The following is a 13,652-nucleotide window of genomic DNA, read 5'->3' as shown; positions in this document are numbered from 1 at the left end:
TCATATAAAATGCACAAACAAGTTATTACCAGTGGCATGCAATTAAGTGAACTTTCTGAATGTATAGTGTACAAGTTGTGTTTGTGTTCAAAACATGGTAAGCAATTTTGTGAGACTGCTAACCGATACAAGCTCTTATGTTTGGAATATAAACACTTGCAATGTTTATACACTTGACTGAATCATTTGTCTGGGACCAGTAATTATTCTTTCAGGAATCTCCCTCCTGTGTTTGATCTGCCAAAAATATCACTGTCCTTCTTGAACAAGATTTGTGTGTGGTGTACTAGCTTTCAGGCTTAGGTTTTGGTGTTAAGCGGGTCTTTAAAGTCGGCAGTGGTCATTAGTCGTTTGGGTGTAATAAGTATAACGTATACTGTAAGTTGTGTGTACTAAAAACAAGCTAATTGGGTAGTTTTAGTATAACTGCAATCTTCTTCTTTTTCTCTTAAAGCGATCTTAAACCCAAAAGCAAACCTTTATTATATTGCAGCTTGCCATTTCTTATGTGATGGTTGCATTCCTTTTTATTTACTTTTTTAGGTTTTTTTTTTCCATCTGGTTATTCAGCTAACCATTGTGTTCATTTTTCAAAACCTGCTCTCCAGCAGAATGTATCAGTTTCACAGATGAGATCTTTAACACTAGCAGGGGTGGTTACAATGGTTGCTTTTAATTCATTCATGTAAAACTTTTATCCCAAAAGGAATTCCTTTTTCCAGAGTGGGGGCCACTGGAGGTGTTATCGGCCAGATCACCAAGTGAAAACACAGGGGCCAAAATCCTTCAAATTTTTTATTAAACCTAAATCCGAGGAATGGAAATTTTTGCATAGTTACATTGGGCACACTTGGACGAGTGTATGTATTCATATTCTTACCCGTGGGATCCTTTGTAGCCACTACTACTATGGTCCTTACTGTCTCTCAGATCCTATGCCAAGTGGCTGTCCTTCTACATATTGAATACTTGGGTCGCTTACTTGATGCAGACGTCATTTATAAAATGCCTTGTGTTTTGACTAAAGGCATTCTGATTAGAGAGGTGGGGCAGTGACATCACAATCTGCACTTTATCCAATCAGAGAATGCTTTGCATTCCTTGAGGAAATGTAAGGTTTTCCGTGAATGAGTACAGGGTCCACTTTAAGGCAGGGCAAAAGGGGCAGCTGCCCTGGGACCTATCATTGTTGTGGGGCCCAAAGCAGCTGCCCCATACTTGTCAACTATCTCAGCTTAAATTCCCTTGTCTCTTTTGTGCTGTGTCCTGATATCTCAGTGTGAAGTGCTGATAGTAATGCTGCCAACTCTGCCCTATTGTGTACAGATGACTCACCTGCAGACCCTATGTTTACATGTAAATTACTGGCATTCATATGTAAATAACTGTGACTGGCAACATTGATATGTAAATACAGGCATTATTCATATATATCATGCTCCCCTGCAGTGAGGAGATGATGTGCTGTAACCTCTAGCAACCAGTCAGAAAGCAGTAATGATATGCTTTAACTCCTGACAACCAATCACAATTTCTGCCTGATCTGATACAGTAAACTGATTTTAAGTCTAGCTGCTATTTATTGTATTTCTCAGAGCAGGCGGAGAGTGAAATTGCATGGAGGGGGGCCCTAAGTTTTTGCCCAGGGTCCAATCAATATTAAAGACGGCCCTGAATGAGTATCATAGTGTAGGAAGGTATGCATGAGGTATGACGGGCATACTGGGTGATATCTCGGGCCTGATCCAATCCATTTGGTGGTAAACACTTGCTCCATTTGACTTCCATTTTAACCCTAGATGTTGATATAAGATGAACACACACACTTTGCACAGTTCCCGTGGCTTTCATTAGAAATGCTGTAAGTTTAGACTGCATGAATCTGCCAATCCTCTTAGCTAGTGATTTGCCTTCTTCCCACCCCCTTTACCTTTTTATGCATTACCTGGTGCTTTTGTGTTGTAGCCTCAGCTCATGTAATGTCTAAGGAATTCAACAGAGCCATAGAGCACTGCTGTCATTAATATGCTATTGTCCGCTCTGTATAGTAGAACCAAATTCTGCTGTTCAATAACGTGTGCTCTGTTGTCAAACCTAGAATGAATATCATAAGTTTAATTGCTTATACACCCATGCACTTAAATGTAAATGAAAAAAGAGAACAAAATGTGGTGCAATTGCTAGCAATGAGGAAGAATGTATATGGCAATAGATTGTGTAACAAGGTAAATAACAAAGGAAACTAAGATACTTAATTGGTATATCTGCCTTTTTCTGTCTTGTTATACAGAGTGATGTGTATGTAATCCAAGCACAAGATGTCAAAGTACCTGAAGCATTTCACCTCTGTTGGTGACAAGCATAATGATAAACACTATCATGAAGATGATGAGGAGAAGCAGCAGGAGCCAGAGGAGAAAACCGAAACGCCTCATCCATTTACGTCATCCTACACCTTCCGGGATGCCCTAAAATGGCTTTTTGGCTGTCACAAGTTTCATGTGAGTGTTTATTTTATTTGTTATTGTTTTGTCTTCCATTAGTGGAAGGGCTCCAGTATTATACCACATGTGTAATCAAGAATGGGTTACTGGAGATCTTCTAGCAGGGCTTTTAATGGTCTCCACTTTTCTAAAAAAAAAAAAAATCGCCTAGTGTGCAGCCAGCCTTGGGAGTCTACCCATAAAAATGCATGTTTAGTAATGTTGAATGAAAGGGGAGGAGTTTAGGGACTTTAAGTAAACCAAAACCTGATAAGGTCACGTATTTCAATCCCTATGGGACTTTAAATGAAATCATGACTCGGTAAGGTCATGTATTTCCATCCCTATTGAGTCAAGAGGGGAGCACGGAGAGTGGGATGTTATGACGCACATGGTAGCGGGAAGGTAGTTTAGCTGAATAAAAAGGAATTTTATTCATGTGGAAAAAAACTTGTAAACCTACATATAATATTAATATCAGAGAAAATAACCAGTAACCATGATAACAAGGTGTCTCAAAATGTAACCACTGTCAATGGTAAAAAAAATTATGCATTTACAAGAATAAAATTCCCTTTGTTCAGCTAAACTACCTTCTCGCTACCATGTGCTTCATATAAAGTCCCAATCTCTCATGTTTAGTAATGTGCATTACATGCATTTCTGTGTGCGTTGTATTAAGCATGTTGTGTTGCATTTATGTACATTGGCATACATTTTTATTCATCCATTGAAAACCATTTTACAGACCCATTTCCTGTTATATCATTTCCACTTCCTGTTGTAGGTTGAGACTATATAAGGAACATTAAAGCCACTGCCTGCACCCCCTTTAGTCAGGTAAAGCTACTCTGTCTGAGGTGTATTTGCACTGAATTAGTTCTCAAAGCAAAGCCCAGAAGTGGAAAGTGCATTACCCAATCAGAATCCATCTGATTATAAAGCCTAAACATTCACTTTTTTTTTTTTTTTGCATGGATTAGGGTAAAAGTTTTAGGCATCAGTAATTTTCTTGTTCAATTTCCTTTCAACTATGTAGTGCAGGGGCCCACCCGATTGCATAGAAATTTTAAAGTGTTTAGGTTTGACCTCATAATATTTGGCTTTGGTAAATCTAAAGGAAAATTGTATGGCTAGCCTTACCTGAGCCCTCATTTGAGGGCTCATGCCCATCTGCAGCTCTTCCCTCCCCTCACTCCCTCGTCTCTCGGGCTTTGCTGAGGCAGTGGGAGACTTTGTCAATCAGAAACTAGAAAGTGTCGGGGTCCATTGCGCAGAGCAGGTGGGTGCAGCACTTGTATGCTCTGCGCCCTATTCCCCCCCCCCCCCCCCCCCGCAGCCTTGATTTCTAGGCTCCCTCTGCCTGCCGGGCTTATTGTAGAAGTATAGTGGCTGCAGAGCAATACTGCACTAGAAAAGACCTATCATTCAGGTATAGCGATGCTTGGTGGGGGGGTGTCATCTGATGCACTGGGGCACTCAAAAAGGTGTGTACATGTTACATGTGTCTACATCCATTGTAAACCACAAAATGAACAGGAGTGGTCGTGTGTTTGTTTGTTTGTTTGTTTGTTTTGCTTTTTTTTTTTTTTTTTTAACAAAGGTTTTGTTGTGCTAGGCACTGATTCACTGCAAGGGATCCTAGACTGAACAGGCCAAAAATGGATGTCATGTATGTGACATTCATTTCCATTCCAATATCTGCTCAATCTTGGGATGGAGAAAATGGTGGACCCATGTAATAGGGTGGTGCGGTGTAAGCTGACACGTGTCCTCCCTATATCTATCCACATCCAATTTTTTTTCATTTGGTCCAATGAACCTGCACAAACCCAGAAATCGGTGTATATAGGTAGACACATGTCCACTTGCATCCAATAGGAATACATTGCATTGATTGGTGTAATCACAGGTAAAAATCATGGCCTGCCAAAATGCTTGTTTGAAAGGGGACTTCCCTTCTCATAATTAACCTGTGTGGTTACGCTGCAGAACTGGATCTAGCCGGTCTGATGTGAGGGTGCAGTAAAAATTGTCAGGGGGGCAGAGAATGGAAGGTCAGCAGGTCTGTGTACAGAAAAAGGAATCCGTTGGTCAGTGTACATGGGGGGGGGGGGGGTAACCAGAACAGAGTACTGGGGTCAGTAGTTTGTAGGGCAGCATACAGTGGGTTAACTGGGCAGAGAGCAGCAGGGCAGTGTGCAGTGGGTCAGGATATGTCAGAGCAGACAAGGGTCAGCAGAGTAGAGGACAGGGTTCAACAGGACAAGGGACAGCAGAGGATACAGATCAGCAGGGCAGAGATCAGGGGTCGGTCAAGGTCAAGGATGGGCAGGCAGCAGGGTAGAGGACAGGTCAGTAAGGCAGTATACAGGGTTCCAGAGCTAAGGCCATAAGTTAGCATGGCTTAGAATAGGGGGTCACAGGTGCTGTGTACAAGTGATCCAAGGTCAGTAGGGCAGAGCAGAGGGGTCAACAGAGCCAAGGACAGGGGTCATAATTATACATTGCATTGATTGGTGTAATCACAGGCAAAGAAAATGGCCTGTTGAAACATTCATTTGAAAGGAGCCTTAGTCCCTTTTCATAATTAACCTGTTTGGTTATAATGTACTGTATTGCCTGCCTTTAAATAGTAGCCCTGTTTTTGACTACAAAAGTATGGGTTAGATTGACCATTGTCTGAACGCTAAATGAACGGAAGTCTGGCAATGGAGACAGATGGTTGTAGAGCGATTTTATTCTTCTTCTCTTAGCATGTTGGTGATGGATTTATTTGCATATGCATGTAAAATGTAAGGGACAATGCAAAATCAAACTCTTCCCTGGTATCTTTCTCATTGTTTTCCCTTGTGATTCCTTTGTAATATTAATGTGATTGAACTGTACATATGTGGGGAAAATGTCCTAAATATTGCTGTCCTATCTTTACAGATTGTCATTGTGTGCCTAGTTATTCTGGATGCCTTATTTGTGCTAATTGAAGTCCTTCTCGACTTGGAACTCTTGGTAGATAAAGTTGACCATATTATACCAGAGGTAAGGACAATGTGGAGGGCAGCTATCAAAAGATGGGGAAGGCTGCGCAGAGAAGGGGGAACCATGTCAACCTTTCATGCCTAATATTGCCAGCCACTATTTTAATCTTTTACAAATATTCTAGTCCATATGCAGTTGATGGACTAATCCAATAAAAAATAACATCACACACCTTTTTATTGGAATACACAGGTTTATTTTAACTTTGTTTTTATGATTAAATTACAATAGATGTATTTTATCCTTAAAGGGGTTGTAAAGCCTTGTGTTTTTTCACCTTAATGCATCCTATGCATTAAGGTGAAAAAACACCTTGCACTGTCTGACTTACCTGAGCCCCGAAATTCCGTGGGCGTGATCCTGCATCGTTCTCCCCATGGCTTCTCGGCTCTTCATTGGATAGAATGATGGCGGCACAGCCAATGGCTCCTGCTGCTAATCAAATCCAATAACACGGCTGCCGGGGGGGTGTGGGGGGGCAGGGCCAAGTCATTCGAGTCATATACTCAACGGCAATGTACACAAAGTGTATGACACGGGAGCGTGCCCGCAAGGTAACCCCCTTGGGAGAGAGTTTCCCAGAGGGGGTTAGCTATTGCAGGGAGGAGCCGAGAGAGACTCTGTGGGACCCCCAGAACTGGAAGATCGGGGCCACTCTGTGCAAAACGAACTGCACAGTGGTGGCAAGTATGGTGTGTGTGGCAGATGACATTTTGGACAAAATGTCATACACATGTAAATTTTAGTTTTTGCCTCAGAACAGTAGGGGTTAATTACATAGGTTGGCCCTAACATCAGTCTGGCCGGGCTGTGTTTGGAAGTTCTGCCTGGTCATGTGAACAGTGAGGTGCACATGACAGGCCAGAATCAGGCCTGGTTGGATGTTTAGGTATCAGCCTTCTCGGAACCAATCAGTGGGAGTGCCGGGGCCCGCTGAGGATTCTGGGAAGGGGTACTTAAGATGCGTCACGTGTTCAGGGAGAGGAGTTTGTGAGGCCCGTGTGGTCTGTTCTGGTTCCAGGACCGGGGTAGACCTGGTGAGGGCTCCCAGTCACGGGGGTATTCGACATCCTGCAACATGTTCCTGTTAGAGGCCCCTAATAGACCTGCCTGGTCTGGGGTAGGGATCCGTCTGTTCCCGAGTCTCGGGACCTGCTGGTCCAAGGCGCAGTAACTGTGGGAGGATTCAAGGTGTCCGGGTGTGCTCTCGGCTTGGAGAGGCACCACAGCTCCTGTAAGTGACCGGGGGAGGACTCTTTGGAGGAGGGCCGGCAAGTGGCACCCTGGGAAGTGCCTGGTTACAGAGTTGGGAAGGACAATCCATGCTTTTCCAGTACCATTGAGGAAAGGTTCCTGTTCACCCTTAGTTACAACTTGTACACATTCATAGTATTTTTTGGAGTTTTGAGTCAACGTGCTGACTGCCATGATCTCTGGCTAGAGATCTGTTCAGCCTTGAAGTGCCCAGCTGCGAGTGGCTACTCTCTGGGTGGAATTGGAGACTTTGCTAGACCTGCAGTTCAAGGTGCCTGAGTTAAACCTTTCAAAAGGACTTCATTTGTGTCAGCGTTCAAGTTGTTGTATCAACCCTGGGCACCCCTAGATGTGAAGAACAAGCCAAGCAGAGGTAACCAGGCAAGCCCAATAAGTCAAGGCCGCCCTGCAAGGGTTATGGTGTGTGTGTGTGTTGGATAGAGAGATATATTTATATCTATATTTATATCTATATCTTATATCTATCACTTTAAACTTCTTCTTTTTTTTTTTCCCCCTTGTATTTGGCATTCTTCCTTGTCTTGGCTACTAACTACTGCAGCACAGAAGGGTTTTCACCTTAATGCATAGGCATTAGAGTGAAAAACCTTGAGACTTTACAGCCACTTTAAGGCTCGATTCACATCTATGCATGTTGCTTTTTGGGCACGTGTTTTTTGCTTTTTTTTTTTTTTTTTTTTTTTTTTTCTCAGTGTGGTTTGTTAGCAACCCGCTATATACAGGGTAAAAAAGACAAAACTGCAAATCGTGGTAAAAACACGGTACTTGTGTTTTGGATGCGGGTCCATTGACTTCTATCACATGCAAAATGCTGCATTTTGCATGAAAAAGTCCCCAACCCTTTCCAAAAACGCAGAGGCGCAAAAATGCATTGATGTGAACATGTTCCATAGGAACCCATGTTAAAAAATTTCCCTGCATTTCTGCAAGATGCATCGAAAAACGCATTAGTGTAAATCAAGCCCAAGTCTGTTGGTTGCACATGGAATATTTTGGGTAATTGTGGAATTTTGTCTGATGCTTTCTTTTTATACAGGTCGGCCTTTTGTTCTTGCTGCGTAAGCTGGCTCTTTCTTCCCCCTTAATAATTTTCTGCATGTTAATGTTTGCTTATACTGTTGTATGCTGGAGATGATAGATTGATTTTGGGATAGCAGGTTGCGATGAATGTAAATACATCCAGAGTAGGTATCTTGATCTATAATTATAACTGAGCATATTTCAGTGCCAAGAATAATCTGCATAATGCAAGTCACATGTCTCAATTCGGCCAAAGATGCTATCCCACTGATCTGAAATATGGTTATTGCATATTACATAACAAGCAACTAATGCCAGTAATGGAATTGGAAATAAGTGTGTTTAAGCCGCCTTCTAGACTACAGAATCTGAGGGAGCGTAAAGGAAACTTGCAATGAAGAATTGTACGCTTACATTGCTCTCCTCTCCTCCTGTGCATGCTTATTGCCTGGCTGTCCATAACTTGGTGTCTGCAGTACTTTGTGTGACTGACCTGGAACAAGTGCACAGATCAGTAGTTTTAGGTTTTACAATCTCCGTTTTATGCCCATTTCATGCTATGACAGCCAAGAAACTAGCATTTTCAGAAGCTGATCTGGCATGGTGTCAGACTTGTTTCTTTGGTGAAAGAAATATAGGTAATATAAACTGGTTGAACAGTGCTGTATTGTGCAGTGTCTGTTTTGTGAGTTCATTACTTTCAACACGCTATGATTTTTTTTTTACATATGAGGATGTTACACAATGGTACTTCTTGCTACAGCAGAACTTGCACAAACCACTTTGACATGGTATCACATATGGACAGCTGTATTAAAGGCTGGTATGGTCTATTTTTAGTCCGTTATCTGTTTTATCTATTTTTGCATATATATATTTTGTGCACATTTTCTGTGCAAACGCTCTGTGACTTAATGGCAAGAATCAAACCATTAGACATTCCACAATGGAGTTGTTGACATTTAACTCTCTCAGGTTATGGAATTTATAAATACCCTCGTGTGATTTTACAGAATTGTAGAGGATACCCTCATGTGTGATGTGGTGGAGCTGTGGATGATTCTTCATGTGTGGTGGTATGAAATTGTGGCTGATAATCTCATGTGATGGCACAGAATTCTGAATGATACCCACATGTGTGATGGCACAGGAATATGGATGATACACTCATGTTTGGTGTTGCAAAAGTGTGAATAATTCCCTCATGTATGAGGGTAGGAATTTGGATGATGCCCTCATTTGGGATAGCAATGAATTGGGGAGGATGCCTTCATGTTTGCTACTTAATTGGGGAGGATAACGTCAAGTGGGATGGTATGAAATTGTGGATGATACCCTCACTTGTGAAGTCCGTCATGTATGAAAGAAATGGCATACTCTGATTGCAATGCTGCTTTCTGACAGAATATCCAACACTTTAAAGTGTTACTAAACCCAGGACCCTGCATTCACTATATCTGGTCTCCCTCAGTATACAGAACATGGAAATGCAATTATTTTAGTAAATATAAACCTTTTATCAGCAGTATATAGCAGTCTTGTGACTTTATGTGTCTGGTTAAAGCTTGTAGGAGTTTTCATTCTACTCTGACTGACGTATGAGACTGCAGAACCCCTGACCCTCTGTCTTGGCAGTGCGCTGATCACATGCACCCTCCCAAAAAAAAAAAAACTCTGCACATGCTCAGTTTGGTGTGTATTGCTAGAGTGACTCCAGAGGCTCAGTCTTATCAGGAGATATGTTGTGTGCACACTGGTGTATCCCCTGAGGTGCATGCGCACAAAATGTGTTGGGTCAGGCCTACACGCTGCAGTCACCACGCCAGGTACCACCTTTCACTTTCGTGTAAGGTTGCATTGGCCTATGTCAATTAAACACCCCCCCCCCCCAGCTGCCTTTTAGGAGACACACCGGTCCCAGAAGACATTAGGACCATTTTGAAGGGCTTCACTTCCTCTTTTTCTTAGTAAGGATGCTGGCCCCTGCACCTAAAGCCGATGGATGGATCGGCTAGGGGTGCCGACATCATGGGATACAGGGAACGGTAAGTGTCCTTTTATATTAAAAGTCAGGCTGGAACTCCGCTTTTAGGCATTAATACTATATATTTCTGGTGAGTGCATAATTGGTGGAGGCTCCCTATCACTGGATTTTCTGTGGCACCCACTGAAGTTTGTTGGTTTCAGGCCTGGAGACTGATCGGTTCTGAAACGAATGAGATGGTCACAGCTGCCTAGGGGGCACGCGCCTGACGCTGCATAACATCGTTTCTCCCACCCGTGCCATTCTGCTGCAGTAAAACTGCAGCGGCTGGTCGGGAAGTGGTTAAAAATGCACCTCAAATGCCTCCTCTTAATGCCAATTTGAACAGGCCCAACTCTTCCCAAAACCTTTGGTTGAATGTCTGGAGGTTTTCATTTATCCAGGTTGTGGCATATATGCATATTAAGCTTGACTTATGTTGAAAACTCCCCATCACTTATCCATCTGACTTCCTGAATGGAATATACACCAACATTTTGGCTAAATTGACAGTTCAATGTACCTAAAACCTCATTACAAATTATTTTTGTTTTACCTTGTATTTATTTATTTTTTCCCTCCTAGGTTTGACATACACCCCCTTACCTTATAAATGCAGTAGAGTTGTCACTCTAAATGTGCGTTCCTGTGCCAATGTGCCATCATCCTGTTAGAACGTTAATTACTGGAGGGTTCAGTTGTACTGAAAAGCCATCTACAGCTTTCAGCAATCAAAAACCTTGCACTGATCTATTTTTCATCCTGTTACCACGTACCCTTTTTATTTTTGCTTTATACATTCATGTGTGGGATTATTTGAAATTGTGCAAATTAATGATGTAACCTATTGGTCACCATAGGTTATAGTACATCCTTTCAGTTAATTGAAGCTAGTAATCAGTCATTCAATTATGATTACATGTTGCATCTATCAAAGTGTTATCTGCTGAGTGTCGGTTAACAAATGTTTTTTTTTTTTTTTTTTCTTCTAGATCTTTCACTACTTGAGTATTTCTGTCTTGTCGTTCTTCTTGTTGGAAATTGTGGGTAAACTGTTTGCTTTCCGGCTTGAATTCTTCCATCATAAGTTTGAAGTTTTTGATGCAGTAATTGTTATTATATCGTTTATAATTGACGTCGTCTACATAACCCGGGAAGATGTATTCAGTGCAGTTGGGCTACTCATTTTACTCCGGTTGTGGAGGGTGGCCAGAATTGTGAATGGTAAATAGAAAACATTATATAAAAATATGTAATGTATTGTGTGTAAAGTATGTGAACGCTTACCTTGTTTAAAAATAAAAAACTATTTCAGTTGAAAATGAAAGGGAAAGCGCATTCATGCCAAAAATCTTTCTTTTCAACTCTTCTGGGAAGGCCGTCCACAAGGTTTAGGTGTGTGTCTATGGGAATGTTTTGACCATTCTTCCAGAAGCGCATTTGTGCGCTTGAGTTGTGCGGGCCAGTCAAGTTCCTCCACCCCAAATTCCTTATGGACCTTGCTTTGTGCGCTGGTGCGCAGTCATGTTGGAACAGGAAGGGGCCTATCCCCAAAGTGTTCCCACAAAGTTGAGAGCATGAAATGGTCCAAAATGTCCTTGGTATGCTGACACCTTAAGAGTTCCCTGCACTAGACCAAGGGGGCGAAGCCCAACCTCTGAAAAACAACCCCACACTATAATCCCCCCCCCCCCCTTCTCTCCACCAAATGATTTGGACCCGTGCACAAAACAAGGTCCATAAAGGCCTGGATGAGGGAGTTTGGGATGGAGGAACTTAACTGACCTGCACCCAACCTGATATAACACCTTTTGGGATGAATTGGAACAGAGATTGAGGGCCAGGCCTTCTCGTCCACATCAGTGCCTGACCTCACATGTGCTTCTGGAAGAATAGTCAAACATTCTCAGACACACTCCTAAACCTTGTGGACAGCCTTCTCAAGAGTTGAAGCTGTTCTAGTCGCAAAGGGTGGGCCAACATAATATAATATCGAACCCTATGGACTAAGACTGGGATGCCATTAAAATTCATGTAAAGGCAGGCGCCCCAATACGTTTGGTAATATAGTGTATAACAAAATTGTTCCAAATAAGGCTAGCAATAAAGATGTACGGCATTGAAGTAGCAAAATATGCCTACAGGAAGGGCCATTTTGAGCCTAGAATCCTTCTCTTTACATGTTAACACAGTACAAGTGGGAATTTTCTATTGAGAGCAATAATACTATAAAAATAACTCCTTGAGGCCGGTGGCCATGACATCCGTTTGAGATGCTCCTGAGATCATTCAGAATTAATTATCAGGTGCATTAAATGTTCCCTTGACCTGCTTCAAGTTGCTTTACATACTCAGACTTGTATAGTCACGCAAAACCTGTAAACAAAAAAGCATTAGCACACATGCTAAAGTATAGATTAATTTCAGTGAGCACATTTTGTGCTTTTTGATAGGATATGATAAATGTTTGTTTCCTTATATTTTTGTTGGTGGATAAAATATTGTATATTGCATGTCCAGTATAGGCAGGGTAGAGTAGCATCTGCAATAATTTGCCTAAAAAGCATAAGTTATCAGCCCTACAAGGGCTGCATTGTTTTCAATGCAGCAGACTTCTCATAGACTTGCAGTGACAGAAGAAACCATAAAATGTGTTGCACTGCAATGTAAAAAGCCAAGTATGAGTATATAATGAGCAAATAGAGTATTTTTAAATCAAACTTGGCTTTTAGGTGTGCATCTTTAAAAATAAATTTGCCAGGACTATACAGTACATTCCCTTAAGGGACCATGGACAAAAGTGTTGTGTTGTAAACCGATTTTTCTTTGCCCAATATTGGACTAGTTTTATGCTTTGGGGATTTCCACACAGGTAGCTAAATTGTGCTGAGACATTTTGCAATTCTAGCGGTACATACTCTGAGCTTATCTACAATCAAGCCCTGTTGTAAGAATTGGGGACAGGTTTAGGAAACATTAGTGCAAGAACTGACAGCCACAGAAATGGTACTCGCTAATTAGAACACTGCATTTTAAAGATAGGTGGTCAGGCTGGAAATTTTTGGAGATTTAGCCCTTCGACAATAATGCTAATCTGTGCTGCAGAAAGGCGATAACCGAGCTGAATACTCGTATATCAGCATCATGTTTATGGGCACACATTTAATGTGAAACCACATCAGAGTAGTCAGACTTGGTTCTGCGTTGGTAACCAGAAGTTTGAATAATAAGCCATGCCAGCAGTGCCACGTATGGGGTGGTGTCACATGTGTACAGAGGACTGCAAATGATCACAAATGACCATTCTTTTATTTATTTTTATTGTCGGTATGAACCTGTCTCTTTTTGATAGCCTGCCACTTCAGCTCACAGCATATATGCATTCAAGTATGAATAATAAATCTTATTTTCCTGTTTAAAGGTGTAATTATGTCTGTGAAAAGTCGAGCAGAAGAGAAGATCAACAAGTTAAAGGCAAAGCAGGAGACTCTACTGGCCAGAGTATTTCAGTTGGAACAGCAGTGTTCCCAGCAGGTAATCTACTTCTTGATCATTTGACAAACAAAAAAATAATTTGACACTACTATATCTATTTTTTTTTTTTTTTTTTTTTTTTTTGACCACTGGGCACTTAAACCCCCTTCCTAACCAGACCAATTTTCAGCTTTTGGTGCTCACGTTTTGAACAACACTTACTCAGTCACGCAACACTGTACCTATACAATTTTTGTCTTTTTTTTTTTTTTTTTCCTCACAAATAGAGCTTTCTTTTGGTGGTATTTAACCAGTTCCCGACCAGCGCACACCGATGT

At 41.6% G+C, this 13,652-nt stretch overlaps 1 protein-coding gene across 1 annotated transcript in view; it reads left to right on the top strand.

Moving 5' to 3' along the window:
* HVCN1 (hydrogen voltage gated channel 1) overlaps positions 1–13,652 on the top strand; it is a 74,187-nt gene that overhangs the window by 53,317 nt on the left and 7,218 nt on the right. The window contains exons 2-5 of the mRNA XM_077462005.1: positions 2,291–2,501; positions 5,418–5,522; positions 10,833–11,064; positions 13,262–13,374. Of these exons, the coding sequence (XP_077318131.1) occupies positions 2,319–2,501; positions 5,418–5,522; positions 10,833–11,064; positions 13,262–13,374 (633 nt within the window). The 5' untranslated portion in view covers positions 2,291–2,318. The remainder of the gene's footprint in view (positions 1–2,290; positions 2,502–5,417; positions 5,523–10,832; positions 11,065–13,261; positions 13,375–13,652) is intronic.

This window comes from Lithobates pipiens, unplaced genomic scaffold (assembly GCF_037356315.1).
Source record: "Lithobates pipiens isolate NorthernLeopardFrog02 unplaced genomic scaffold, aLitPip1_a1.2 Scaffold_3, whole genome shotgun sequence".
In the NCBI taxonomy this organism is placed as follows: Eukaryota; Metazoa; Chordata; class Amphibia; order Anura; family Ranidae; genus Lithobates; species Lithobates pipiens.
The sequence above is the reverse complement of the archived record's forward strand: the minus strand, read 5'-3'. Positions and strand labels throughout refer to the sequence as shown.